The sequence below is a fragment of the Eucyclogobius newberryi genome, unplaced genomic scaffold (genome assembly GCF_026437365.1).
Source record: "Eucyclogobius newberryi isolate DKJ021-1_F unplaced genomic scaffold, fEucNew1.0.hap1 SCAF_10, whole genome shotgun sequence".
NCBI classification, from domain to species: domain Eukaryota; kingdom Metazoa; phylum Chordata; class Actinopteri; order Gobiiformes; family Gobiidae; genus Eucyclogobius; species Eucyclogobius newberryi.
In genome coordinates this window covers 21,815,681-21,843,544 of record NW_027315724.1, presented here as the reverse complement: position 1 = coordinate 21,843,544, position 27,864 = coordinate 21,815,681, and the positions used below count along the sequence as shown (strand labels likewise).

At 41.6% G+C, this 27,864-nt stretch overlaps 1 protein-coding gene across 1 annotated transcript; it reads right to left on the bottom strand.

The window, feature by feature from the left end:
* kmt2a (lysine (K)-specific methyltransferase 2A) lies at positions 1–27,864 on the bottom strand. The gene is made up of 34 exons (XM_072462907.1): positions 27,562–27,864; positions 22,433–22,496; positions 19,224–22,339; positions 18,896–19,073; positions 18,573–18,801; positions 17,872–18,494; positions 17,726–17,787; positions 17,020–17,256; positions 16,764–16,910; positions 16,163–16,261; positions 15,950–16,070; positions 15,583–15,699; positions 14,672–14,856; positions 14,395–14,571; positions 13,425–13,535; positions 13,241–13,314; positions 12,884–13,098; positions 12,712–12,806; positions 12,499–12,636; positions 12,257–12,415; positions 12,061–12,172; positions 11,905–11,983; positions 11,651–11,808; positions 11,435–11,563; positions 8,897–11,330; positions 6,308–8,821; positions 5,264–5,335; positions 4,979–5,187; positions 4,828–4,902; positions 4,546–4,720; positions 4,220–4,327; positions 4,057–4,137; positions 3,809–3,938; positions 1–3,724 (listed from the first exon to the last, which is right to left on the bottom strand). The coding sequence occupies exons 1-34, from the start codon at positions 27,805–27,807 to the stop codon at positions 3,449–3,451; spliced, it is 12,945 nt and encodes a 4,314-aa protein (XP_072319008.1). The 5' UTR covers positions 27,808–27,864; the 3' UTR covers positions 1–3,448.

Genomic DNA, 27,864 nt, shown 5'->3' with positions numbered 1-27,864 from the left:
AAGAGTAAAGACATGTTTATTATTTAAACTATCACTTAAATAAAAAAGTGCATAGAAAATAAACATGATTAGAAACTTTTCTTTTTACATTTATGTACAGCTTTGTTTCCTAATTATACATTCAACCAAGTAGTTTGTGGTTTATTTTCACCATGGTTGGTTTTCCTTCATTTTGTAAATGTGTATATTGAGAGAAATACTGTCAGAACAGGAGAAATTATGACCATTTGATACGCATTATTATTATTATTACTACAGAAAGAAATATTGATAAGACAAAGGTAAATTCAAGGCATAAGAAAGGAGCCTTTTCTGAGCATTCCCACTGCCTCCATGACTTCCAGTCCTGGACTGAAAACATCTACACACAACAAAAAATTGCAAGTACATGAAAAGGTCAACATCTCAGGAAGATGCTGCCCGAAAATAAATAAATAAAATCTTTCATTATGAACTCAGCATTATGACTTTCTAAAAAATAGTACATTATAATAAGTACAATAGAAACTTCAGAGACACAAGACAAGAGGCTCCAAATGAAAACACAAATCTGGTTTGGATGTTTTACAGCTACCGGATAGTCTCCATAAAAATCAAGTTGATACCACATCAATAAACCATCTAAAATGGTCCCTGTTAAAACATACAAACAGAAAGAACATTCACTGACCAAAAGTGGGGAGAAACCGAAATGGCTGCCCTCCACAAGTTCACAACCACATTAATAACAGTAACATTTCTCAACACAAATAAAAGAAACCAAAAGAGAAACTGTAATGTCCATTGCTGATGGGAGGACATCTACAGACACTGAATATCAACATACAAAAGAATAAATTGTTGTATCTGAAACATAAACCCATTAATTATTACATTGAGACATTGCTATTAACCATTATAGTCTGTTGTCTGCTACTGTAACTAAGTTTTGTCTGTCCATTCCATATATTATATACTTAAGTACAAGAAATTACTATGCATGTTTCCATATAATATTGTTGTATGTATTTATACTATAATTACAGAGTGATAGGCCACAGATCTGGCACGGAAAACACAACTAAAAATCCTTATTGTGTGTATACGTATGTTAAATTATCTCTGCGAATAGATCCATCTGAATAAATGCAAGTCCTCGATGGAGCCCTTGACGTCACTGAAGCTATAACGTGATTGTTGAAAGAAGCCACTGTATGATAAATCCAGTGCAAACATTAAAAACTGTCAGTCTTCACCGCTCTATTCTCTGTCAGTGTAGAGAAAACAAACGCATCGTGGATCACATTTATGTTAGTCTTGAGGAGAAGAGAAATCCAGCCGACCAGTACAGCTCTGGTGGTGATCTGGTGGGAGACATGCTGCTGGAGTGGTCCCTGCCCTCAGTACATGGCAGAAAAAAGGAGTCAAGTGCACTTTTACTGAAGCCTCAAATGTGCCTTTTGCTGCTCACAGAGACCTTACAGGCACAACCGATTACAAAACACGCCTTTTTCCTTTCTGAGACGGTTCGGTGTTAAAAGAGTGACAGCTAATGGCCTTCAGGTGACATGGGCTTGAACAGCACAGAACAGTCTGATCAGTTCTACTTTACATAGAGAGGACAGTTACAACAAAGTATAACAAAGAGGCAAATTAAAAAGGATGAGCAATAGTGGTCACCAGTAAAGAGTGGTTTTATAAAGATGTGGAGAGTCTGAATGGATAAGACATTTTATATGTTGGTAGCTTTCTGTCGTTAAAGGCACCTGCTTAGTATTCACAACCAGGTCAGATAAAAATGCAAAGATATTTGTATGTTATTTTAAAGAGTTATTACCAATTCAAGTCGTGTGGTCCTGGGTTATTGGCAAGTCGAATGCTTCTGCCTGGTGGATTCTCTGTGTAATGTGGCATGAGAACAATAAGGCTGGAGAGAGGAGATATCTGCTATGGATGAACAATCTGAGCTCTCTCAAGTGCATATAGATTCACACAACTGACACTGATGAAATACCTCTGCCCTGACCCATGCACTGGAATAAAGAGCTCCTGGTGGACTGAACTCAGGACCAAGTCACAGACCAGCGTCAGTCTTTGGAATCAAAGAAAACATTCAGCTTCAAATTTAACTGTAAAACCACAAAAACAAAAAACATCACAACTGAAAAGGCAGCAAAATACAAAACATAGACCAAGCATTAGTGGCCGTAAACTTCTATTTCCTAGAAAAATGGCAATAAAATAAATATGATTTCTTAAAAAATATAAATACCATTAAGTGCTATTCACTAGTGAGTGCTTTAAGTCTTTTATAGAAAAATATACATTGTGTACATTTAAAAAAGCAAGCAATTTCCCTGCCCGTAATAAAAAAGACAGACAACGGGCAACATTTTTAAAAAACTCAACAGTTTACAAAAAACAAAAAAAAACATTTGTAGTAATATATTTATCCTAACAGGTGCAAAAAGAAATGGGTCAGATTCAATTTAAGGTCACAATGTTTGGTTCTCCTTAGGGCTGTTTTTGGAACGCAATTTACTGAGCTCGTATTTATAACACAAAGATGTATAAAAACATGCAACCTGCATTTGTTAAATCTCCTGTACACTACACAGATCCCCTTCTGGATCACCACTTTCTCAATTAACATGATAAATATGTCTGCCCTAAACAAATCAGTAGAGTACTTCAGTCCATTGGCTGTCAGTCCACCAGAATCTCTAGCTGCCTTGCTTTGGAGGCCAAACTCTTCACTCCAACTAAATCTACATCAACATGGCTAGCTATTTAATTTTTAACCTTAAAGTAAATTAAAACTGTTTTTTAAATTATTATTATTATTTTTTAACGTCTCACTTAACTTTACCCCTCCACCGTATGGCCTTTCCTTACTGCATCTCCAGCTCCTCTCTAAGCAGCTAGAACAAACTATCTCTATTTACAGTGTTCAACATACACTAATAAGCGCTTAATTAACACTTGCTGGGGAAGCCTCAAGTTGACTTTTACAACTGTGAAGGCATCAGGGCACATTCAGACAGGGAAATGTGCATCAGTAACAGTTTAAAAAAAAATGTCAAATTACTGTTCCGAGTCCCTTAAACAAATTGCACTTTGGTGTAAATTGGAACAAAGTTCTTTGATATTTTTTTCTTATATCATAATGTCCTGGCATTGGTGGACCACCAAATCTTGACATAAAAGCAATACACATGAAAGTAAGGAGGATGGGCCAATGCAGAATATTTGAACGAACACCAAATTTAAATTTTGATATTGCAGTACAATAAAGGCTTAAACCATTTCCTTTCTGTATTTTGAAAATCCCTTTCCAGACCATACAAAAACAAATGAGGCACAACATGTTAACAGTTTCTACAAATGGCCCTTCCTCCAAAATGGCCCTTGAAGTTTTACCAACAGCCAATGACAAGATCTCAGCAAGAGAAGCTCACAGAGGACCTCTTTAGTTGAGAAACTTACGGCACCTCTTTGCGCCACAGTTGCAGGGCAGCTTGTTGCTGGTATCCTCAAGAGGGAACTTGTAGTCGTAGGTGAGCTCCTCCCCACAGTAGATACGGCGAAGGGCGAAGATGACTATGTGCTTCTGGCCGTCCACAGTGATGACTCGGGAATAGCAGTTGGGCTCACACGAGTGGTTAATGAATCGTGCAGCATTGCCATGGACTGTGGCATCTACAACCTCATAATCATCGATGCGAAACATGTAGCAGCCAATCCCCTAAAATGTATATGTACAATATATAAGTAAGCAATATTTAACCAAGTTCCAAAGGCCTTAGTAAACAAAAATCCAGATTCTCACCTTTCCGTCATAATATTTCTCTCTTTTGTCTGTTAGAACAGAACGAATGACAATTCCGGAATATTCTATGACCATCTCCCCAGCATCAATAGATTTCTTGCAAAACAAACCACGGCCATGAATTGGAGACCTGAGGGCAGACAATTTGAGGCAGGGACTTAAATATAAGCATAAATGAAAGTGCATGTTTTAAAATATATTCTCCATATTGATTTTGATTACCAAACAAAGTAAACCAATGAGCTCACCTGTAGACTCCCACAGATTCCTTACACGTGACCTTCAGCTGTTTGAACCTCAGAGCCAATGGTAACTCCATGGATACACGCCTAAATCAATGGCAGTATGAGTAAACAAATCCAAACACATGTACAACTTTGGAGGTTGTTCTTGAATGACTTTGGTATTAACCTGGCCACTCTGAGCTGCCCCTCCTCTTCATCTTCCTCCTGGGGCTGGTACTCCGGAGGCTGGCGGTGTTTTGAGGCCAAAAAGTTAAAGACATCAAATACAGACCTCCTGAAATCAAAACACCCAATGTGTAAATATAGTAAATATACACTATTGTTTTGTTACAGTCTGATAGTTTGCACATGTAGGTGTATGAACAGAACAATATAAAAATACATAATGGTATATTATCACAGATCCTCTTCAGTATCCTCTGCATCCAGCATGTCAAGTTCTTTGTCGACATGGAATAGTGTCATATATTCTGTGCATGTGGGAGTTCAGACCTGTGGTGGAGTTCCGCTCTGGCTGAGCCGTGCGGATTGATTGGAGGCTGATCGGACTCTTCAGGCTTGTGGAAACGAAAGCGGTAGCTACGGCAATGTCTGGAGCCGGACAACTGCTCTAACAAGAAAACTACCGCCTCATGAACGACACCAAGCATCTTTAGAGCATTAACACCTGGGGGTAGACAGTAAGTTAGTAGGATAAGTAGGATTATTGTATGCTGAATTTGTCTATTCATCCCCCGAAACAAGCATTTACAACTGCTATTTGAGACCGCTCACCATCAAAGGAGAGTTCTTTAAGACGTGCATTGGTTCTAGCCTCTTGCACCTTGTCTGTCAGGGACTTCCAAGCCTCTGCAAAGATACAGCTCCGTCACCATTTTATACAAGGCCAAGCCCCTTATTTTACAACATGGATGCCCCCTCTTACCTTCAATACTCTCACAGCGAATGTGGAAGCCATCTTCACTTGAAATTTCAAAGATTATGCCCTTCTTAGGCTTGCTGTCGAGTACGGTATCCTTGGTGTTTTCCTCCTGACCAGGTGGTGTTGACACGACTAGAGACCCCGCTCTTTTTGCATGTGAGGCTTTGGCTTTGGCTAGTATCTTTCCAGGACCTTCAGATGTCTTCTTCTTACTGTAAACAATGCAATAATGTCGCAAATGTTATAAAAAGTTATTCAGTGTGAAACTAGATGAGCAGTAAGCCTTACCCTTGATGACTTGTCTTGTCTGTAGGTTTGCCAGTGTCCATTGGTTCTGGGGAACATAGTCCTTTAGAACTGCTGGGGGGAAAAAACAGAAGTGGGTAACTCTTCAGAATAAGTGTTCTTAGTAAACCATTTAATATAAGACTTATACATGCTTATAAATGTATAAGTAATGCGTAAAACATTTTTAGAAATCGTATACATACAATAAAGCATTAACAAAAAGCCACATGTGCTCAGGGACGTCATAATAAACAGACAGGTACCATTACTTCCAAAAGAACATGAAACCAAGTGGGGGATTTCTCACGTTAATATGTTATGGTTCAAACTACGGTCAAATATGGGTACAGACAAATAGCTTGTTGGCTTTTGCCCAATCTTAACATGACCTATGCCCGATGCCAACATATAGATGGGCTTATTTATTTTATATGCATCTATTGACAATTAAACATCTGTACCACAATATACCAAATATTGTGGCTTTTCATTTTGTATCATTATTATTACATTCCATTATTAGATCAGGGCACTGCAAAAATATATAATAAACAATTAACAACGCTTAGGCAACTGTATTAATATGGTTAAATGGCCTATGACGGGTTTTTTCGATTTTCTAATTTTGACTTTATTTGGTGCATTTATTCCTGTTGTACATATACATGATAGTTTTACAACAATTGAGTAGGTATTTGTGGAGAAAACAACTTTTTTGCCCTTCTAAACATTAATTCTATCAAATAAATTTGCTCTCAAATATTTTTATTCATCAAATGAAAAAAATATGAGATTAGATGAGTTTTGGCCCAGTGTTTGCTGGGTAATTTCCTAGTGTGATGTCATAATAAATCTAATTTTTTTTTTATTTTGTGATATTTTGGGTTTTGCTAAAAATATATATTTATCTTAACTGCATTTTAGCTCAATGAGTCGTCCAACCCGTCATAGGCACTTTAGTCAGAAGGTCGCTGCTTATTAACACAAATGGGAGGCAGATTGACTCATCTAAAATTAAATAAAAAAGTTTAAAAATACTCTTACCTTGAATTTGAGGAAACTTTCACTGATGGGTTGCTGTACAGCTGCTGATAGGCCTTATGTTTCTTTCCTCCAACTACTTCTGGATTTTGAATACTCCTCTTGGCTTTTGTCTTGCTCTTTTCTCCTCCTGTAACTGTTGTCACTGCGCCGGGGTTACTTTGCCTCTGTTCATTGGATCTGGAAATGGGGGTAGTTCTGCTGCTTTGAGAAGGTGACAGCGTGTGTGTGCGAGTAAACACGCCCACAACCTGTCCTTTGGCCGGGTTGAAATGGGTGGCAGACCTGTGACCTAAACTAACCGTATTCTGACTGGATTCCACTGTCTTGTTGCTGGACTGCGACAGCGAGCGTATTTGGACATTACTTCCTTCCGTCTCTCCTTGACTCACAGGTATGCTGATGGTCTGCTGAGAGGGCAAGACACAGATGCTGCTAGCTATAGATGTTTGAACCGAAGAGCCAAGCTGGGACATTAAAGGGGCTCCGGCAGATTGAAGGACGACAGGTTGTTCTGACAAACCCAAACCATGTGGACCTGCCTTAAACAAGAGGTTGCTTATTTGCCCTGTGATGTCAGTAGAGCTAAGGACAGGAGTGGACAGAGAAACTGACCCTGGTCCAAGTACTCCACTGGGAGGCACTGACACAACGTTTAACACAGACTGACTCGGGTTGAGACTAGACACTGTGCACGGTATTAGGTGGGCAGAAGAGTCATGCCCTAAAATCCCAGTTGGAGTAGATGGAATTCTTTGATGGAGAAGACTAGTGGGATCCAGGTACATCACTCCTCCAGGTTTAGGCCGTTTAATTATGTTAGGGACTTTGCGCTGTGATGCTGAAAGAGTATTCAGCTCAACGAGACCAGCAGGTTGGCCTGGGATGCTGGTAATCTGTGATGATGAGAAGTTGATAAGAGTCATGTTTGGGTGACCTACATCAGAACGGGCCAGGGATCGGGCCAACTTTTTGCTTTTTCTCGGCTGGAGGCGGGAAATTGGTCTTTTCTTCCCATGAGCAGAAGGGAGAATAGACGAAGAGGTTAGTGTAGAAGGGCTAGAAACTATGGTAAGGTTTGGACCAAATTCGCGTGGTCGACCAGCCTCTGAAACCAGAATCTGGGATTGATCTTGGGGTTGTGAGGACAACCCAATAAGCAATCCTGACGTTGTACTCGGGATTCCTGTCGAGAAGCCAGTCTGTGTGGTTCCTGTGAAAGTGTGAATCTGAGAGGGATGGGCCACTGTGCTGAGAACCTTCCCTGTAGCAGGAAATATTTGCTGACTAGTGTTCAGACCGGTTGTCAATGTCATAGAACTTAGCACTGCTGAGGAGCCGGTGTCCATAACTCCTGTAGCACTAATCTTCTGAGTAACTCCATTGGGCACAGGTTGAAGAACATATAATGGCTGAAACTGTTGATTAACCACGATAAGCTTGTCAGGGCCCGGCTTGATGACTGCAGTGCTGGAAACTTGGTGCGGTCCTGCCACAGTAACTGGGCTAGGGCTGCCAGCTGCTGGAAGGTATTTCTGACCCTGAAGTGGGATAGATGGAGAACTGGGTAGAACTGGAGTTCCAGCAGCCCGGGGAACATCAGGGTTTACAGTAGGTTCTACTGCTTGGCCAACGGCAGGACTAGGAATAAATTGCTCTGGGGTCATGTGACCTTCAGTCACATGGGTATCTCGATTTCCCAAAGCAGTAGTGTCATGTTGATTTTCTGCTCTTTTCTTGTTGCTCGTTTTACCTCCACGGATTGTGTCAGAGTCTGGTGTTAGGCCCAGCATGCAGCGGTCTGAGGTGTCTGTGATGAGACTACCAGCAGTGTGGTTCTGACCGGTGCTTACAGTTGGACTGCGAGTGGTGAGGACAGAGAGGTCAGACGGAAGCTCCAAAGGCAGGTATGGCTCCTCCACAGACATGGAGTTGTTTACACTGCTCTCCACTCCACCTCCGCTCTCAGAACTGGGCAGGGGCTGTGAATAGTCATCAAAGAGAATGTCTTTGCGTCGGTTGACATCAACTCCAACATAGCCCTCATCAAGCAGTAGTTCTGATGAGGAAGACTCAGCTTGCTGGCCCAAAGTCTGCATAGATAAAGAGGGTGTGTTGAGAACAAACTCCATGATGTCGGATGGTAAAATGTTACCACAGTCATCACTGTTGTTGTTGTCAGAGTCAGACTTAAGCAGGTCTGTGCTGAGAGACAACTGGGCATCAAGAGGATCCTGACTTTGTGACTGAGACTTTCCTCCAAGAGGAAGACAGTTTTCCTTCTGATGTTTCCTTCCTTCTCGTGTGTTTGCATTTCCCGGACCTGCGCTGTTGTCAGAGTCTTTGTTGACATCTATCTTGTCAGAGTGCCTGTCCCTTGTTCTTCTCTTAGGGGTGTTCTTATGTGGAGTGGAAGTGGCTGTGGTGCTTGTTGTGCTGGTGGTGCAAATGCTTGTGTCACTCTCTGAACCATCATCAACACCATCCAGCTGACCAATATGCTGCTGTTCCAAGGACCTGAAAAACAGAATAAATTGGCATTAGTAAAATAGATTCAATAACAAACTCTAGCTGACATTTATGTTTACTTACAAGCCACTTAGAAGGTCCTCATCAGTGCTTGCTTGCCTCTTCTGTTGCTCTTCATCTTTCAGAAAGCGCTGGAGTTGGGAGCCTTGTCCCAAACACTGGTCTATCCCTTCTATAGATGGGAGACCTTCTCCAGGGTTAATAATTGTCCGGGTGAAGTTGTAGTAATATGGGTTATTGCTACTGTCATCGTCACCGCTATCACCAGATGAAGAAGATGAACTCATATCATCTGCTCCATCCACCTGCCCTTCTGCCGACTTCTTTCGACTTCCGGACCTTTTCTTGACCATTGGTCCAGCTCCCTCCTCACTACCGTAGAAGTGGAGGTCTTCATTACCATAAGAGCAAACTCCATAAAAAGGCGTGAGACCAAAAAACATGTTAGAGCGGGCACGGGCACTGCGGCGAGGATATCGCCTCTTTGCAGACCCTGAGCCATCACTGTCATCCTCATGGTGTTTGTCATCTAAACTCTGGTGGTCATCATCCTGGCCTTCTGGATCCTCCTCTGTAAGAAGGCCTTGGGAATACCTTCTGTGTAAACCATCTTCTGCTGCGTGAGTTTCTGACTCAGAGCTGTCGCTGTTAGTGGAGGGTGAGGAAAAGGGAGTAGCACTGGCAGACCTGCAGTCTCCCTGGCCAGCAGGTAAGACAGAGGAAGTAGTGACAGTGCTATGACAAGTAGAAGAAATCCCATCAATAGTATTAGCAGCATTTGGGTTGGTTGGCACAGATGCAGATGTGGGAGGCTTGAATGATTTATCTCTTACAGATAGCTGGTTAGTTATGTTGAGTTTGGTTTGTGACTTCTCCATGGCTAAACTTGTTTGCTGCATTGGTTTTGACTGATCTGGGCATATCTTTTTATCAGAATCTGATAACATCTGTCTGATTTTTGAAGATGATCGTTCCTCTTTCAAGTTTTCATTTTCTCCTTGATTTTTGCTATGACCTTTGTCGTGATTTCGGATCATTTGTGTTTTGCTATTGTTGCTGGAGTTGTGAGTATCTGCTTTTGTTTTTATATTATTGTTGTTTAAAGTGGAATAACTGTCACCGCTGCTTGCTGTCAGACGTTTCTCTGTTTTACGATCTTTGGACAGTTCTCTACTGCTTGATTTTTTAACTTTTGGGTGTTTGTCTTTGGCAGCGGGGGAGTTTGAGCCTTGTTTTGAATTGTCCTCATCAGCTGACAATCTCGATGGCCACATGGGCTTCATTGCTGCTGCTGGGATTGGGCTTTGTACATAATCATTTGATTTTTGTAAACTACCTTTCTGAAATGATGGTTGAGGGGAGCCAGATGTTCTGATGTGTGGGTTCTTCTGTAAAGCATTGGACAATACATTTCCAGAGCCACTGGTGCTCACCTTCCCTGAGTTGGACTTCTCTTTTAATTGGCTGAAGTCTGATGAGGAGAGAGGTTTGTGACGAGATAATGAGTTTGAAGAAAGTTGCTGGTTCATGCTCCTGTGTTTTTCATGTCTGTCAGTGTCTGTGACAACAGCAGTGCCTGCAGGAGGAGAGGACTGGCCCTGACCTGCAGGGGTCAGTCTGGAGCTCTTTATCTCACCTCCAGATTTAAACTGAGATCCATGTTGACTGTCTTTACCTGAGTCTTTATACCGTTCTGTGCTTCTGTGGTTGGAGTCTCTGGAGTGAAGTCTACTCTTGTCAGAGTCGCGACTTGATCGGTCTTTACCTTGGCCTGAGTCTTTCCCTGATTCCCTACTATGCTGCCGATGCTTGTGAGAGTCTCTTGAACCTGTATCTTTATTGAGCAATTTATTTTTTTCCACAACCTGGGATCTGGAGGATGTTTTACTCTTTTCAGTGTCTCTGTTGGTTGAGCCCGTGATGGGCTGAGTTGCCTTTTCAGAGCTTTTAGTAATTTGTCTCTCTTTTTCTGGATCTCTAAAGTGGTCTCTGTTTACTGTTCTTCCCCTGTCTGTGTCCTTTACACTTGACTCTTTGGTCAACGATTTCTGTTGTTCAAGCTCTTTGGCTGATATTTGACCCCGATCCTTTAGCCGGATTTCTTTTGACTTATTCCTATGTGTGTCCTTGGAGACTTGGTCTCGACTTAACACTCTCACTTTGTTTGTATCTTTATGTGACTGATCTCTGGTCTGCTGCCATCTGTTTTTATCTGTTGAGAACAGCCTTTTTTCCTCATCCCTGTTCGATAATTCTTTCCCAAGATGTTTCGACCTCTCAGGATCTCTAGCAGGAGATGGGATTAGGGGAGGTGGGGACGTTAGGGGTCTTGATATAATCTGGGAGGAAGAGGCAACCCCTCTTTGTCTGATTAGCGGCTGAGGAGGGGAGAGAGCAGGAGAGCTGTGGCGCCTTGAGTCAACATTTTTAACCATGGGATTTGGCTGTGAATGTCCTGCCGTCACAACTTCATGGCTTTGGGTTCGAGAGGTGCCTCCTGTTATTACAATGCACAACATAAATTATTAACACGGCAAAACAAAATTCTGTATATCTTGATTTATTGAATAATTTTTTCAATGAAATTATTGAAAAAAATACCTGGATAAAGGGTCGGTCTAGGGCCAGCTGGAGGGTAGCTGGGGTGCCGATTTCTAGTGTAAACCCTGAGTTTCGGGGTGCTTGAAGGTGTGTCAGAGCGTCTTGGGGACTCAAATGGATCTGGAAAATCTTTTTTATTTTAGGGGGGGGGGGAAATTGTAACTGCTATCCAATTCAACACATAAACCCATTAATTTGATTAAGCACTGTATTTACCTGCTACTGGAGGGCTGTGTGCTATTGTGCGATTTTCTTCCGGAGCCATTGTGCTCTTCAGGTCACACTCTGACACTGGAGGATGACAAACTAGGATCCTACAGGTGTACACACAACGCTTTCGTGCATCTATAGTACTCCAGTACACCCTTGAGCATCTAAATTGAGACAAATTATTCAAGAGTGCTGCACATATCAATCTGGCCTCTGCCAGGTTATTTATAGAGTTTAATAAACAAAATTAATAATCTTACTGGTATCCCACTGGAAAGAGCTTGCGTTTGCAGTCTGACAACTCAGTCAGTTTTCCCAAACAATCAATTGTCATGGAGCCTGTAGTGAATGGATAACACATAAATATTATGTTCTCCTCCCTATGTCCTCCTCTTTTTTTTTTCTTTTTTTTTTACCAATTATCATGTGGACGTCATCAGGTTCAAGTCCTGACAGCCACTTCTTCTTTAGACTCATGCCCTCTATGTCCACAAGCACTCGGCGGGTCACCTCAAATCCTGATACAACCTAAAAAACAAAATACAAAATTTAATATTGAATCCCTTTATAAATCAGTTGTAGCTTTTATTTAGCTCAAAAGTGTATTCATACATCTCCTTTGATTAAGTCTTTATGCTTTGAACAATACACTTTCTTGTCTTCCAGGAAGATGCATTGATATTGGCGAGCACACATAAAGTGGTAGTTATTGGTGCAAGAGGTAAGGCAGCAGCTAACTGTGGCCCCAGGCTTTTGACACTTCTCACAGCACTAGATAAAAAATATACAAGGCTCATTAACAAGTCAAACAGTAATTGCAAAATAGAGAAGAAATGTGTGTAAATGTTATTTACCATCTCCTTTCCCCGGTTCACAGCCAAGTGAACATTTTTTAGGGAGCCATCATCATCCTCAAACACGTCAGTAGACCATAGGGCACAGTTTATATGGGTCCATTCATTCTGGCCCATATAAAGCAACCTACCCTCTTCCTGGATTGAAGACAAATGACAAATTCTTAAAAAGCAATCCTTGTGTGGTAATCTGACTTCAGTATGTTCACCTACATTATGGTTCTTGTCACCATACTTGAAGCATAAAGCACATTGCCTATTGTCACCAATACCAGGTGGAGATGGAGAGTCTGGGCTGTCCTCATAATCTTTAAAAATAGACGAACACAAATTAAACTTAATTTGATGTAATTAACGGTTTTGCATGTATTTTACACTTTTTTACCAGATGATAGTAGAGTAAGTGGAAAAAGAGATGGATGGACCAGAGGAGGCGATGCAGGACAATGTGGTCCACTTGGGGTCTGGGTGCAAGGAGCTGGAATTATCTTCTTTGTGAAGAGGGGCTGCACTGCTCGAGAAAGTTCCTGCCTCTCCTGCCACTGGGCATAGTTGTGGTCCAATGATGGCGGCAGTACTGCATTTGGGAGGAGACCGCTACTGTAAGACAGTAAGACACACATCAAGATTCTAGGAGTGTATGACCTAAAAATGTATGAGAGTAAACATAAAGCAATATAAAACTTAACAAGCATGCTATGATTAGACCAATCAGTAGATCAATTTTAAGCACTAAACTCACTTGGCTGTGACCATTTGTCTTTCCCAAAATCTTGAATCTTTGACTTTGAACCACGGAAAGATACGATCCATTTGCTAAAACAGATGAGCAAATTTAATTCAGTCAATTCTGCTCTGTTAAATACACATGTATATTATATATATCATGTTGGTAACCATTTTTTGTATTAGGATTCATAACTTACCCGAATGAAAAATGCTTTGACCATGCTGTTAGCTTTGCGGCTCTCGGGGAGGCCACTATCACTATTGATGGCCATCTGAATGATTTTAGCGATATCATCACCAAACTCCAACTGTAGAACACACAAGAGGTGCAAATGAAGACAAGACAGCCCTGTATTTTTGATACGCACATTTGACTTCTGCGTCTATGTAACAAGTTTAAAAACTAACAATGCAGGACTGCTGATTCAAGATGTTGTCAGACAGTATTGAGTTTAAAATAATCTGGAAAATCTGGAAAACATTTTGGAATTTTTTTTTAAATACTGGTGAATTTCTCATTTAGAATAGTTTTTGCCCTGCTTAGCTGCAGCTGCTAGACTTTTAGAGTTACCACCTTTTGCTGCTGAGTGGCCAAAAAACAATCATGGTAAGGTTAGGGTTTGGGTTAAGGGTCAATAATTATATAGTATTAGACCAAACTGGATGTGGAGCTAGTGGAGCTCCAGTCAACATGACACTGCCCATCGGCTGTAACCAGGCCCTTCTCAAAGATTCAAGTACACCAAGATCATTAGAAATAAATCTTACGTGAGTGAATCCAACCTCCTAGCAACCAGGAAATATTGTAAGGACCCAATCTAATTTATCAGAATTAGTCTAATCGAAACCGCCTTGATTTCTTGACTGTATACCCAGCCCATTGAAGAGTAAGGCCAATAGGAAACAGCTGCTATCCTCCTCAGTCAGATCCGAACACTGGCTAAGGCCTTGGTAGCTTGGATCATTGCTTCAAAAAGTGTTGTCTGCAAATTTTTGACTTGAATTTAGACTTTTGAATTTGAGAGCTTGAAAATATAACTTGAAGTATAACATGTACATTTTAAAAATTCAACAATGTTTTTCACATGCAGCAGTTAAATATTCAGAGAAAGAATAAAATTCTCAATGTAATAAAATAAATACATTTCCCATATAAAACACACTTACCACTGACTTGTAGCACCCCAAAGCCAGTTTTTTCTGAACAGACTCTAGATCTTGTGGTGAGTCAATGGAACCAGTTGTAGCCTCCATCAAAACTGGGGGATCGGGTCCCTCTGGAGAACGGCGAGATGGCTGGCTTTCCTCTGTTTCTGGGTTTAACTCTGGAGGTTTCACTGCCTGCTAATAACATGTTTGTTAATGCTCATGAATACTAGTCAGTCTTCTGTTAACGATAATACTAAAAATACTAAAATAAGAACAAGGCACATTTGGCACAAACCTGTCTGTAGCGCAAAAGATGCATGGACGTATGAGAGTTCACCAAGGCATTAAGGACAGATCGAATGCAACCTTGAAGCTCCCTTTCCAGTTCTGTTCGCCATGGGGTTGGGTAGCGCTCGATACATTTAGTACATGTGAAGGCAACACTCTCTGGAATCTTGGACAGCAGCTCATACATTTCATCTGGTTGACAACAATCAATGAAAGGTCATCATCTTAATCATCATAATCTTAGGGATTGTCATATCAAAGTAATATCAAATCCCGCCTAAAAACATACCTCTTCACCCAAGCCTATGACCTCCCCTACCCCTAGCCTCCTCTACCCCATTGCCTACACTTCTACCCCCTGTTACATCCCAATCTTTTTCTCTCTACTTCTTCTGTCTTGTTCATTTTATCTGTATATTAATGTGTTCTGTACGTGTTGTCCCCCCTGTCTGTAAATACCCCCCCCCTTTTTTTTATTATGTTCAGCGTCTTTGGGTCACTGAAAAGCGCTATATAAATAAAAGTTATTATTATTATTATTATTAATAAAATATATCATTTGGCGAGGATGGATCATCTCAAATAATAACTTGTAGCTTCATACTATGTATGACAGCAAAGAAGAGAATTATACCATATATTTCTTATTTGTGGCAGAAATAGGCATTATTTTGAGCATGCCACCTCAATGTCAATGTCAGTTGAAAGAAGTCTATGGAAAGGGTATGGTGACAGGTGTGCCGGTATTGAAGGCTGAAACCATTACAATTGTTTTTGTATGGGCTTGCTTATTAATACAACAATCATTACACAAACATTCTGACCATCAGTATTAGACAGGTAAGTAGATCATTTAAGTCCTGATTGTTGTAGTTTTAGTAATCTGTTTAGTAATGTGAAAAATAAAAATAAACAAACCTGTCACTTTCTCACACTTGGCATGAACCCAGCATTTACAATGGCCACACAGCATCATCTTGCTTTCCCCATCATCTTCTTCATCATAACACTTATCACACAGCAGACAATGTTTGCCTGAAAAAGATGGAAAGGAGGTCTGGGTCAAAAACTGAAAACTTGAAAAATACTGGATCACAGCGATTCACAACCTTTAGCATAGAAAGAGAATGATGAAAAAAAAAGTGCACTTTATGTTAACACATCATTGACACAAACGCACATACATACACATTCCCACACCAGGAGGTACACAATGATACAAGGACACAAACTACTGCTACACAGCATACAGGTATTGGACATGGGCGGTAGACATTGAGCTAACCTTTAACAGCGACTTTGGCACAGTCATGACACATTGAAAAGTCATGTGACCATTGGGCGTTCCATGATTTTCCAGGCTTGGTGGACCCACAACTTTTGCAGCACACACATTTGCTGCAAACCTTAAAGAACAGATGTTTATAAAACAGAACTAAATCGATTTGCTACAACCACATTTACATATACCGTTATAATGTTGTGTATAAAAACCTACCCAGACTTTTTTCTTTTTGGTGAGTCTGGTAGGGTGGTTAGGACCCAGGCACTCCGGGTGATAGCTGTTATGGCACTTGTCACATTCAAGTAGCGGCTGCTAAAAAAACAATCAAAAGAAACTTAATGCTTAGACTTCATATCACACATTAAACTGTACTTTTCAATAAAAAAAATATGATTATACATTTTGCCTGTTTTCTCCAATTTGGCAATTCTGGTGAAGTTTATAAAGCAAATATGATATAGGTGGAGGCAATTCCATAGCTGTTGCTTACAGATTGTAAAATCCATTTAAAATAGTCCAAAAAAGTTATGATTTGACAAATATTTACACCTGACAACACAGTCATAAAAAGATGTGAGTTGCGTGCAAGCTTTCTCCGTATTTTAGATGGTGCTTTTTGATGACACAGATGGAGGGATTCTGTTACAGAATGTTCAACTTTCATTTGTCTTTTTTTTTTTCACAAACTGCAACTTGACTGATGTAAAACTATGATAATTATTTACCACAGGGACTATCTTACCAAATAACATCCTAATTAGAAAAACATGAGAACCTGTCTTATGGGCATTAGTTTGTTGGGTCAAATGCTTACTTTAGTCTTCTGGTGTTGGCGCCCACAAGCCTGGCAAAATCGACACCTTCGACAACACCAATTTTCAAACTGTTCTTGCAAAGGGCGCTCTGACTCCCCCAGACAAAAAAGATGGAAGGGCTCACAGCACACCTGACAGTAAACAAACTAAGGACACAATACATAAATAACCAGTTATTTCATGAATTGGCATTCTTATGGTTGTCAAAAGTAAATGTCTAACAAAATAAAGTATGCAAAATCAAGTGTTATTTACCTCCACATTCCCACTGCTTGCACATAAGAAGCAAAGCGCCCTGGCTGTGGCTGGTACAGAGGTGAGCACGCTGAGGCCACCTGCCTCCCACACCTTGTCTACATCATGGTCCCTCTTAAAATCCACTCTGATGCGATGCACTCCGTCGCAGGGTGCTCTGGACTTTGCTGGGCCCCTAGTCGAGGGAGTGCTCAGCCAGTTTAAATTACTGCTGCTGGGTGGCTTAGTGGTCAGTGCCTTTTTAGAAAACAAAAGCTTTTATAAAATTTTGTTTAACAAAAATAATATTTCTACACATTCCCATGAACATACAGTGCATTCAGAAAGCATCAATCCCTTCCATTAATTATGTTGTAGTAATTCTGAGAACACAGATTTAGTTTTACAAACGCATTAACCTAGAACACTTTTCTCTCGAGAGAGGTTTTGCACACTTCATTATTGTCCACCTGTGTTCATTCCACACCTCCATATGAAAGCTGAAGAGTACATGATGGCCGACTCTAAACGTTTAGTCAACCTTGCTATGGCTGTCAGTAATGGGAAGGGTAAAAAATGTGGTAAAAATATATTTTTTCTAATAGTGTGATCATCGTATGATTTATAGCAGTAGTTTAGTCCGATATTGTGCTACATTGAAATACATTTTAAGAAAAAAGTGGCCTGAATACTGTTTGAGTACACTGTATAAAGTCCAGTATAATACCTTGTCTTTTGGTCTGGATGGAGGAACAGATCGAGAAGTTGACCTTTTTGATAGTTTCAAGGCTGTGAAATAAGAGCAAAATAGTTTTCCTATTATTTTCAATCCAAAAATAATACAAGTGGTGACCCTATGTGTGCATACAGTACCTGGATCTGGTGTAATTGAAATGTGTTTTATTGGGGACTGCTGCAGCTTTCTCCTGGGATCACTTGATGGAATTTTGGGTGATTCCTTTTTTGACAGCATCTGATTAATAGTTGGACAGGGCAGTTGTGGAGTTTGTTGGTGAGCTGACGTCGTCTTAGCTGGAGAGTTCTGGGCTGATGACGAAGATGAGGACGATGAGGTTGATGAAGTTGAAGTGGAAGAAGAGGAGGATGAAGACATTTCCACAGACTGTAGAGCTTTGTGTCCATTCTTACTCAACAGACTGGATGTATTGGTCACTTCTGGCTCTAAGGACAGATCTTGGGTTTGTACAGGGGGTTCAGAAGACTCTACAGGCAGCTGCGATGTTGTCAGAGGAGATGATTGTTCTGATGGCTGTTGTCGAAGCTTGTCCTCTGGAGGCTTTTTACCCAAAGGCTCCTCCTTAGGAGATGGAGGAGTAGATATTATTGTAGAGTCTCCTGAAGACCCTTTAACTGAATTGGTGGAATCCTTCTTCTCAGACACCTTGTTCTTTCTTTTATCCTTTTTACTTTTCCCTTGCTTCGTAGAAAGAAACATCTTTGAGGGCATCCACTGTAGGTTCTGACATTTCCTCATCCTGCCACAAAAGAATAAAACAGTTTTGTTTTTTTACACAATTAATACAAAGGTGAAGTAAAATCAATGTTTTACTCACTTGCAGCACTGCTTTTTTATATTTCTTCCTCCAAATTTTGGCTTGTCAAGACAGTTCGTACATTCACCACAGTCTTCTGGTATCTGACAGCCTGAGCATTGGCCACAGCGACGTGAGCGCCGTCCTTTTTTAGGGGGAGCCTCTTGAATAGGCTTGTGTCGTGTCTCCCGTGGCTTAATTGGAGGAGATTGTGGCTCTGCTTCTTCAGAGCCCGCTACAGAAGACTTGTCTATATAGTGATACAAAGATTTAAATGAGTGTTGTATTACGATTCTGGAGACCTTTACATAAAGTTAATATTGTTACAAGGCAAGGTATTTTACCATCATTTCCCATGGATGATAAAATCTTTTCTCTCTCCTCCCAGGGCAAGGCACTAAGTGTGGGCATGTCATCAGGAAACACTGCCCGATTGCGGCCTAAGGCCACAGCTGCACGACGACACACATGTTTGATGCGCGGACCACGGACTGAGGTTTCTGATGAATCACTTTCTTGCCCCTGCTCAACAATAAATCAATTAGACAATTACCTACAGTACCTAGTTTGCCAGTTACAGAATTATTGCCATAAATTTGATGTATGGGCCTAGTTTACTAATAATTTATACATTATAAGGAATGAGGGGATTAAAAAAAATGCATAACTTACCAGTACCTTAGTTGGCTCAGCAAGTTTCATCTTATTCTTTTCTATCTTGAAAAGCTGAGCTTTAGCCTTCTTTAGCAGTCCGACTACATGCTTGTCAGTAACAGGTTGTTTCTCTGCTTGTGCCAGAACTGAGGACACTGGTAGTTGTCTGTTTGGCTGTCTCGAAAGACTTGCAGTCTGCTGGCTAGAACCATTTTGTTTCTCTTTCTCCTCAATTTCGACCTCAACCCCTTTTTCAGAAATACGGCCTTTCTTAGAAAAAATGCCTTTACCAACAGCTGGTTGTATATTGGATTGGACCATGCGGCTTTCTGAAGAAATGGAATCAGAACCCGTATCAGCGGTTGCTAACTTTTTGCGTCCAAGAGTCTTTTTTGATGAAAGAGCTAGAACTTCAGATTCTTTTCCATCAACACTGAAGTGACTGGAGGGTGTACTTGGGGAACCATCTCGTGATGAAACTTTGCTTCTTTTTTCCAAATCTTTCCTGCTCTCTCTATTATTCTCTTTTTCTTTGTCTCTGGTTTTGTCTGAATCTTTTTCTTTATGACCAGAGTCTTGTGGTGCTGACAAGCCCCTCTCTTTACTGGTCTTTCCCACTCCTTTGCCTTGGTCCTGTGCAGTTGTTGGAAAAATGGGAAAGAGTGGGGAAGAAGTTGAAGCTGTAGTGGACAGCGGTGTATTTCCAGCAGCTCCTCTTCTGCCCTCAGGTGTTGCCTGTGCACCAAGACCCAGGGTCATTGTGGAGAAGGTGCTGAAGGGGGTTAAGGCACTTGCGGTGAGTGGACTGGCAGAGACCCCTGGTATGGAACTGGGATTATTACTAGAAATTGAGCCTGATAAAAGAGACTTTTCCAACTTTTTACCCCTTGATGTTTGTCCTCCAATTTGGCTGCTCCGTCTGGTCATTGAGTGGGAAGGAGACCGTAAATGGCCTCGAAGTGTTGCAGATATCAGTCGTCTTTTGCGCTTGAAATTTCGGCTTGAACTTGGGGATGATTGCTGAGGAGACAGTGAGCCAGGGCTACTTCCAGAAGAGGACTGTAAAGTCACAGACTCGAAAATGCGAGAGTGGGCCTCACTAGGAGTAAAGAGAGGGGCACGTAGCAATGGACTACGTTTCTGAAGAGGTGCGTCAAAACGGGAGGAAGATTGTTGGGTGTGCAAATGAGGTTGGAGAGGACCAAAAAGAGTTTTTGTTCCTCCTCCACTGCTTGGTACTGGGAATGTGACTGGTGTAACTACACCTGTCCCACTTTGTGGTATTAGCCCTACGTCTTCTGGGGTTAAAGGTGGAGGGCGGAAGTTGTCAAAGATGGGCTTGCGTATTAGACCCTCCTTGGCATACTTTGCTGATGAAAAGTATCGTTGCTCAGGGTGTGGCGATGTCCAACGGAATGTTGGTTCTCGTAAAATTGATCGACTGCGCTTGTCTGCCAATCCAGAGAGCACAGATGGCCCAGAACAGAATGGAGGGATGGAGTGAGAGATCCAGGGTGACTGTGCATGGTGTTCACTTATAGCAGCTGTGTTGGAGACTGAAGGGGTTAGCTGTGGAGGGCTGAGAAGTGGTGGGCGTGGTGGTGAAGAGGAAGAAGATGCTGTGGATGAAGCTTGTTGGATATTCACATGGGCTGTGGAGGAGAGCAGCACGCCTGTTGGAGGACTAATGATGGGCTTTTTGGGCACCGTTGAAATAATTTCTCTGACCCTCTGGCTCTGACTTCCTCGTCCCTTCTCTTGACCTCTATGTCCACGTCGATTCCTCTCAACTAGCATATGCTCTGGTTCAGGCTCAGAGGGAGGAGAGAGAGGCCTGGAGCCGTGCATCTCATTGGTTTCCCTCTCTTCTTGTAAAGAAAGAGAATGATCTTCAGGCTCTGATAAAGCCTGTGTGCCCTCTGAGCCTTGAGATTCACAAGTAGAGTCCTCAAGACTGGGGCTGCTGGACCGTGAGGACTCTGCAGAAGAGAGCTGAGAAGAATGCTGGGACACTGCACTTGAACCACAAGATGCCGTAGTGCTGAATCTCCCATTGGTGACATCATTTGTGTCATTGTTGACATTTTTAGATTCTGATGGAATTGTGGCGACTGGGGCAGGGGCCGCAGGTGGAGGAGGGGAATCCGTACGAGCAGTGGCTCCAGTGCTGTTGACAACTGTCATGGAAGAGATTGTAACGGGTGAAGCAGTGGAGGACACAACTGTGGTCGGTTGCGAGCAAGTGGACACAGTACTGGACGTTGTTTCTAAACGTGGCATCTTCATTTGAGGTGTTCCAAAGCTTCCCTCGTCCTCAATAAAACGTTTGGGAGTTTTGATAATGCGAAGGGAAACTGTGCTGACGACAGGCATAATAAACTGCCTGATATTCTTCAACTGCGTCTTTCTGATTCCAGCTTCAATGGCGCTTACCCCAGTTCCACTATTAGCTTCTTTCTCCAAACGTTTCTGGGCTCCTTTTTTAGCTCTTTGAAGGAGCTGTTTTGCAATTGTTGCATCTGTGCGTTTTGAAGAAGGAACAATCCTAACTGGCTTTCTATGTCGAGGGCTTTTTCTGAGACCAACAATTCTAGTATTTGTGGAAGGTGATGGCGAAACTGGAGCATTGGAAGAGTCTTGGTCATCAGCACCATCTTCATTCCTCAGCAGTGCAGCAGCTGCTTCAGCTTTGAGCCGCTCAGCTGAAGGCGGTCGGCCACGCCTGCGCCGGGGTACACCTGACAAAGTCTTGAGCCGTGACTTAAGAGGGGAGAGTTTTGTGGACCCCACTCTCTTTAAGCTGCTAACCTTGGAAAGCTTGGCATCAGTGCCATGAGACTTGTCTTTCTTTCCATCTTCCTCTTCTGTATCCAGCTCAGTCTCTGTATGTCTGTCATCTGCTGCACTTGTACCCCAAGTTTTCTTATTATTTGAAGGAGGGCGACCTCTTCTCTTTTCCCCTGCACCAGGTGGCCTTCCAGGCAGCCTTTTTACCTTTTCAGCAGGTTTTTCAAGAGGCTCAGGTTGAGCTTGTGTGGGTGAAGAGAGTGAAGAAGGGGAGGGCGAAGAAAGTTTCTGGGTAGACGGGACTCGTGGGGGACGACCTCGGGGTTTCTTATCTTGTGTGAGAGTGTCTGTTCAATACAGTTTGAAAACATATGGTTATTATAATATTAAGCTACTATGATTATTCAATTTTATCTAAAAAAACAAACTGAACTGATTACCTGATGAAGGACTGTGTATTCTTTTCTGTTCTTCAACAGATCCAAATCCTCTGAACATCTCATCCTAATAGGAAGAAAAGTCAAGTCCAATTAAAAGCCCCAATAAAATTGCTGTTGTGTAATCAAAATTAATATATGGAAGACTGAAAAAGGCTTTTCACTTTCAAAACTTTATTTCCCCACAAGATAACATTGTTTGTTCATACATTTACAAACAAACACATGTAGACATTTTTTTTTATATAATTTTAATGAAAAGAACATTGATTGTCCAAAATCTATATTTCCAGAATCAAACAAGTAGTAAATTAACACATTTCTTTTGCAAACTATATTATTGTAATAATATATAATAATAATATATAATGTATAATACTATTATTGTAATAAAAGAGGTGAGTAGGCATATGCTACATGATTATTTATAGCATTTTGATAAAATATATTTGATCTGTCAATTTGGGTTGGATGCTATTGGTGACACATACTACTTCTAGCATCTGCACTATTTTGGAAAGAGTTATAGCGGAGCTGAAGGGGGTGGCCTACCCACAAATTACTTTGACTCAGTGTGACTTACTTCAGTGCAGAATGAATTTGCCTGCTTTATGATCAAAACTTTACTAATTAACCAATTATATTCTATATTTACAACTTAAGAATTAATAAGGATAATAACCAGATCCTTAGAAAAGACTAAGATGTAAACCAGCATAAGTCAAATGTGGGGGAGGGGTGAAAAGGCATGGAAATAGGTGGAAGCAGCATCATGACCACATGAAGACTTTCACACCAGCTTTATACAAAAGATGATAATGAGGAATATGCTCCAAAAACCTCCTTGAATCTTACTTCCAGACCTCAACACACATCATATTAGTTTTTTTCTGTTATACTATGTTGCTAAATGTATATTCTGTTACCAACTTGACTCAGCGGTTTACTTTACTGTTCCTGAATGTAAATGCAAATTAATGGTATAAAGTGGACACCTTTTTTAGCTTACGATTACTAAATGCTGCCTTTTGATTATTGGTGTTTTGAGTGTTAAGAGTTTCAGTACCAGACTGATTCATAATGAAAGCATCTTACTCTGCATAAGGGACAGTCCCAGAGAGCCCTGATTATGAGAAATGGGAGTATGCTGGTCAGAAACAAAAGCGACCTAAAACTCTCAAAGTAATATTCATGTAACATTGTCTACCACGGTATCACCTATATATAATAATTAAAAAAATATTTATTCATTAACTGTGCAGAGTGCTGTTATTTCCCAAGAGTCTATAAATACATGTCAAGAAGCACATCCTTGCGGTATTGATACCGTGGCATATCAATACCGTGGAGTAACTTAATAGCGGTCATCACCCAATGCCAACAAGGAGTGATCAATGACATCACTACGTTTACATGCAACAGGATTTCTAAAATGGGAAATTCTGATTTGAATCTCCCAACCATCTTGCACAATGTGAGTATAAGGGGGGAACAGGGGGACTCTAACAATAATGCAATGTAATAGTTACTACACCAAAGATTTCCTTCAAAAATTTACATTGATGATTTAAAGATGATATTTGATTAAAGGATAATAGTACTTACAACAAAACATAAATCAACATCATAACTATCATCATCAAACCTACAATTCTATCAACTAAACAAGTGATTCTATTCCGAGTTTTTTCTTATTCCTGGTCTGTGATGATCTCAGAGTACAACAGGAGATGATGACACATCTCACTGCACTCTGTGTGCAATTTATTTAGGAAATACTTGATTAGGACATCCAATAAAACATGGATGGATGAGGCAGGAGTCCATCACCATAGGTTGGGCATCATTGTATAATACGGTTGGCTCATATCCAAAACTTTAGGTACAGGAACCTTCTGTCTGCCAAGTCATACATGTGTCACCCAGCACATAAGAGTGGTTCTAAACATGTTTGATTTGAAACAAAGCTTCTAATCATGCAGGAAATGTCAACTTCCCATGTGGGACAATAAAGGAATATCTTATCTTATCTTAACTTTGAAAAGCAAGCAGAGGACAGTTGCCTTGGCTAGTAGCCCCATCCTCATTGAACTGCCCCAGAAGAAAAGCAGTTTTTGTAACCCCAGGGAGCTACAAACAAAAGGTGGACAGTTGTTTTTTTTCAAGTGTTCAAAACACAATTTGTAACTTTTTACACACTTTGTTTGAACTGTGTGCTGTGCGTGTGAGCTCACACCTAAAACATCAGAAGATGTCTGCGGGGAAACATACTGGGCTAAGCTCACTATCCTGCTCATACCCTGCCAAAAGGCCAAATCTGCCATTCACTTAACTGTAAATGTGGTTCTTCTAATAAAAGAATAATAAATTAAAGTACATGCCAACCATGGCGTACATAAAGGGACATACTATACTGAGAAAGACACCAGATTGTCTAAGCAAAGGGACTCTTGCTAAAGGTGAAAACCCCTTACTTGCTTCCTGTGACAGAATAAAGCCATGGACGGGAGGGTCTGTGACTAATTCTACTCTCAGCGTTGTCCCATCGGGAGGAGGGGAGTCGTTCTGCACCCTTTGATATCCCTGCCTGCACTCTTTCAGCCGCCCCCACTTTGTGAGGGGCTAGAATAAAAGCAGACACAAAGCTTCCTGCTTCAATCCACAGGCTGTCTCAGGAATGGTTGTACGGGTGGGAGGGCGTGTGATGGACCAATACAGGGGGGGGGCAATTTAAATAGTCCAAACACCTGCTGGATTAAAGCCATTTTAGCTTAAACATTGTGTAACATTGAGGCAAAATGGCATGCGAGTGTACAGATCAGCAGCAGCTGGTGAAAGTTGAGTGGGCAAATTGGCAAAGAGGAACTTTTAGAAAAGAATTACAGAAGTAAAGTTAGATTTACATGAAAAAAGAGTAAACAAGGGAAAACATTTAAATAGACCAATATTAAATCAAATGAAATGTCCAATTTTGGGTTTGTCAGGCCAAAATATCTAAATTTGCAAAACGAATAATTAACTCACGCACAAAAGCTAACAAATGAAGCCATTTGTTAGCTTTTGGGACGGCAACAACTGACAAGCCCCTTTTGAATCACACCAATAGGTTCAGTAATCCATTCCAAAGTGGCAGCTGTCACAAGAAAAGTTGGGTCTGCCTCTCAGACAGTTAGTGTGCGTCTGATAGGGGTTCCTTTGCTGAAAACGAGGGAGGGGTGGCAAGTGTACGGCTGGCGCTCTGTTCAAGTTTATTCTGTGCGCTCAGCGGGCTGCACTGAGCCTGAACATTTTCTGCCCCATTCTGGCCAAACAGACACAGCCCTGCTTCTCAATGAAATCACCAAAGTGTGTCCACAAACTCTATAGGTCTGAGAGTCTACTGGGACTCAATGGGCAATCCACCATCATAAAAAAGCTCCAAATACAACTCATGCTACACGCGGAGTATACAACTGCTATTCACGATAACAATAATGCACGATAACATGAATAATCTCTGTATTTAGGTTAAGCCGGGGAACACACTTAAGCCCCTATAAAATGCATGTAATATATAGCTAAAAGTCTAATAATGCACATGTTTTTTTTTGGCACGGTGCAGACGACGGGAGGTAAACATCCCTGCAAACCGCGCACTGGTCCCACCGCAATGAGCGCATGGTGCTTTCTCATCACGGGAGAGGAAGATGGTCGTTTGCTGAGGCGAACACACCCCCACATCGCACACGGCTCTCGCGAAAGGGGCTCGTTGTTATTGTAGCCTGCCCTTGCATGCGCACTGTCACTTCCAACACTAGTTAGCTCCGCTCAAACTGCGCAATCCCCCTCGCGACCGCAATCTCAAACCACTTGTCCTAGTTATTTGCACACATGTACCGAACACGCTAGTGGGGGGGAACAAAAAAAAAACAAGCATGTGGATTTGTGATTCTTGTTGAGATACTACACTGGGGTCTGGGGTAGAGAAGGGGGAAAACATGTCCACCTTCCATTTTCCTATGCATCAGCAGTAGCCCCAATGGCTAGCGTGGCGTAGTAGTGCGTAGCATTGTAACTGTTAGCTAACCCGAAACAGCAATGGAGATAATGTACTCTTGAGTATACGAGCTCTCCGGTGGCGTGAGCCGGGTTGCTTCGCCGTGTTGCCGAAATTTGAGACTCATAAACAGCCACACAAACCCAGAGCAAAGCATATAATCAACCAATACTTATTTAAAGATAACAAATATTGCAGAGTTAGTCTTAGCTTGATGTGTGTGGACAACTAGCCAGAAAGCTAACGGGTTTGATATGATAGCTCACGTTCTCCGTTCAAATGTGACTTGTAAATTGTAACCGGTGCGTAATCCCGGGTGTAGTAAAGTTACTGAGATGACACAATGTTTATCTCTATTAAAATAAGGCGCGAGTGAGAATTATAACTATGCTATAACTGATGATGTGATAATTCTCGGAGACGAGCGCTAAGTTCACGCTAGCTCGTCACTAACCACAACTACTCAGCCGCTTCAAGATTCATTCTGTAATTAAAAGCCCGTTACAAGCTCCTGCGTAATTACACATGCATCGTCTCCAATCACATTTACGTCGTTAAACATATTTTTTAATGTTCACGTAAGAATGCCTAACTTTACCCATTGCTAACCTGCGTGATGTCAAGTGGATTAACAACATTTCTGTAACAACTTGGCTATACTGCTGTTACTGCTTAAGTGAAATACATAAACAGCATGTATTGTAGGTGCTTGTATTGCATTTTAACATCCACGTATTGTTTTGCCTTGAACAAGTATGAGGTGTTAGCCTGGACCATTCATCCAGACGGTGAGTGTTCTATTAGCCTGTCATAACGTTACAGTGCTGCACGCAAACTTTGTATAAGGACAATCTACATCATGGCCAACATGAATGACGAATTGTACAGTAATCCACATTGTCCATGCCACAGTCACACATAGAACTCATCTTCGCAGAGAAGTTTCTACTCCCAGAAGCCTCACATTTTTTGAAAAGGAGATGACATGGTCTAGCATCTGACAGAGAGTACAAGTGCTCCATGAAGTTAACCCTGGATATCGGGGAACCCACACATCTGAACACAGCAGCACCCAAAGGTCCCATCTTACGCTCACCTCTCCACTGCTGGAGTCACTCGATTCCCCCAAAACATGCCGAAATTTCTGCAGATTGCTTCTGATAACCGAGGAGACTTGTAGTGCAGCGTCAAAGCCAGGTCCGAGCCCCGCTGCGTTCTGATGGGCTCCTGAAACACTCTGCAGAGAGGCAGTAACTCTGATCCGGCCCGCTTTCCTCCCGGTACCGGAGTTGCTGCTCCCCCCGGGCCGAGCGGGGAATCGCCACCGACAGCTGTGCGCCATTTTACACTCTGCCTGTCTGCCCTGCGATCAGAGATACCTCGGTGGGCGGAACCCTAA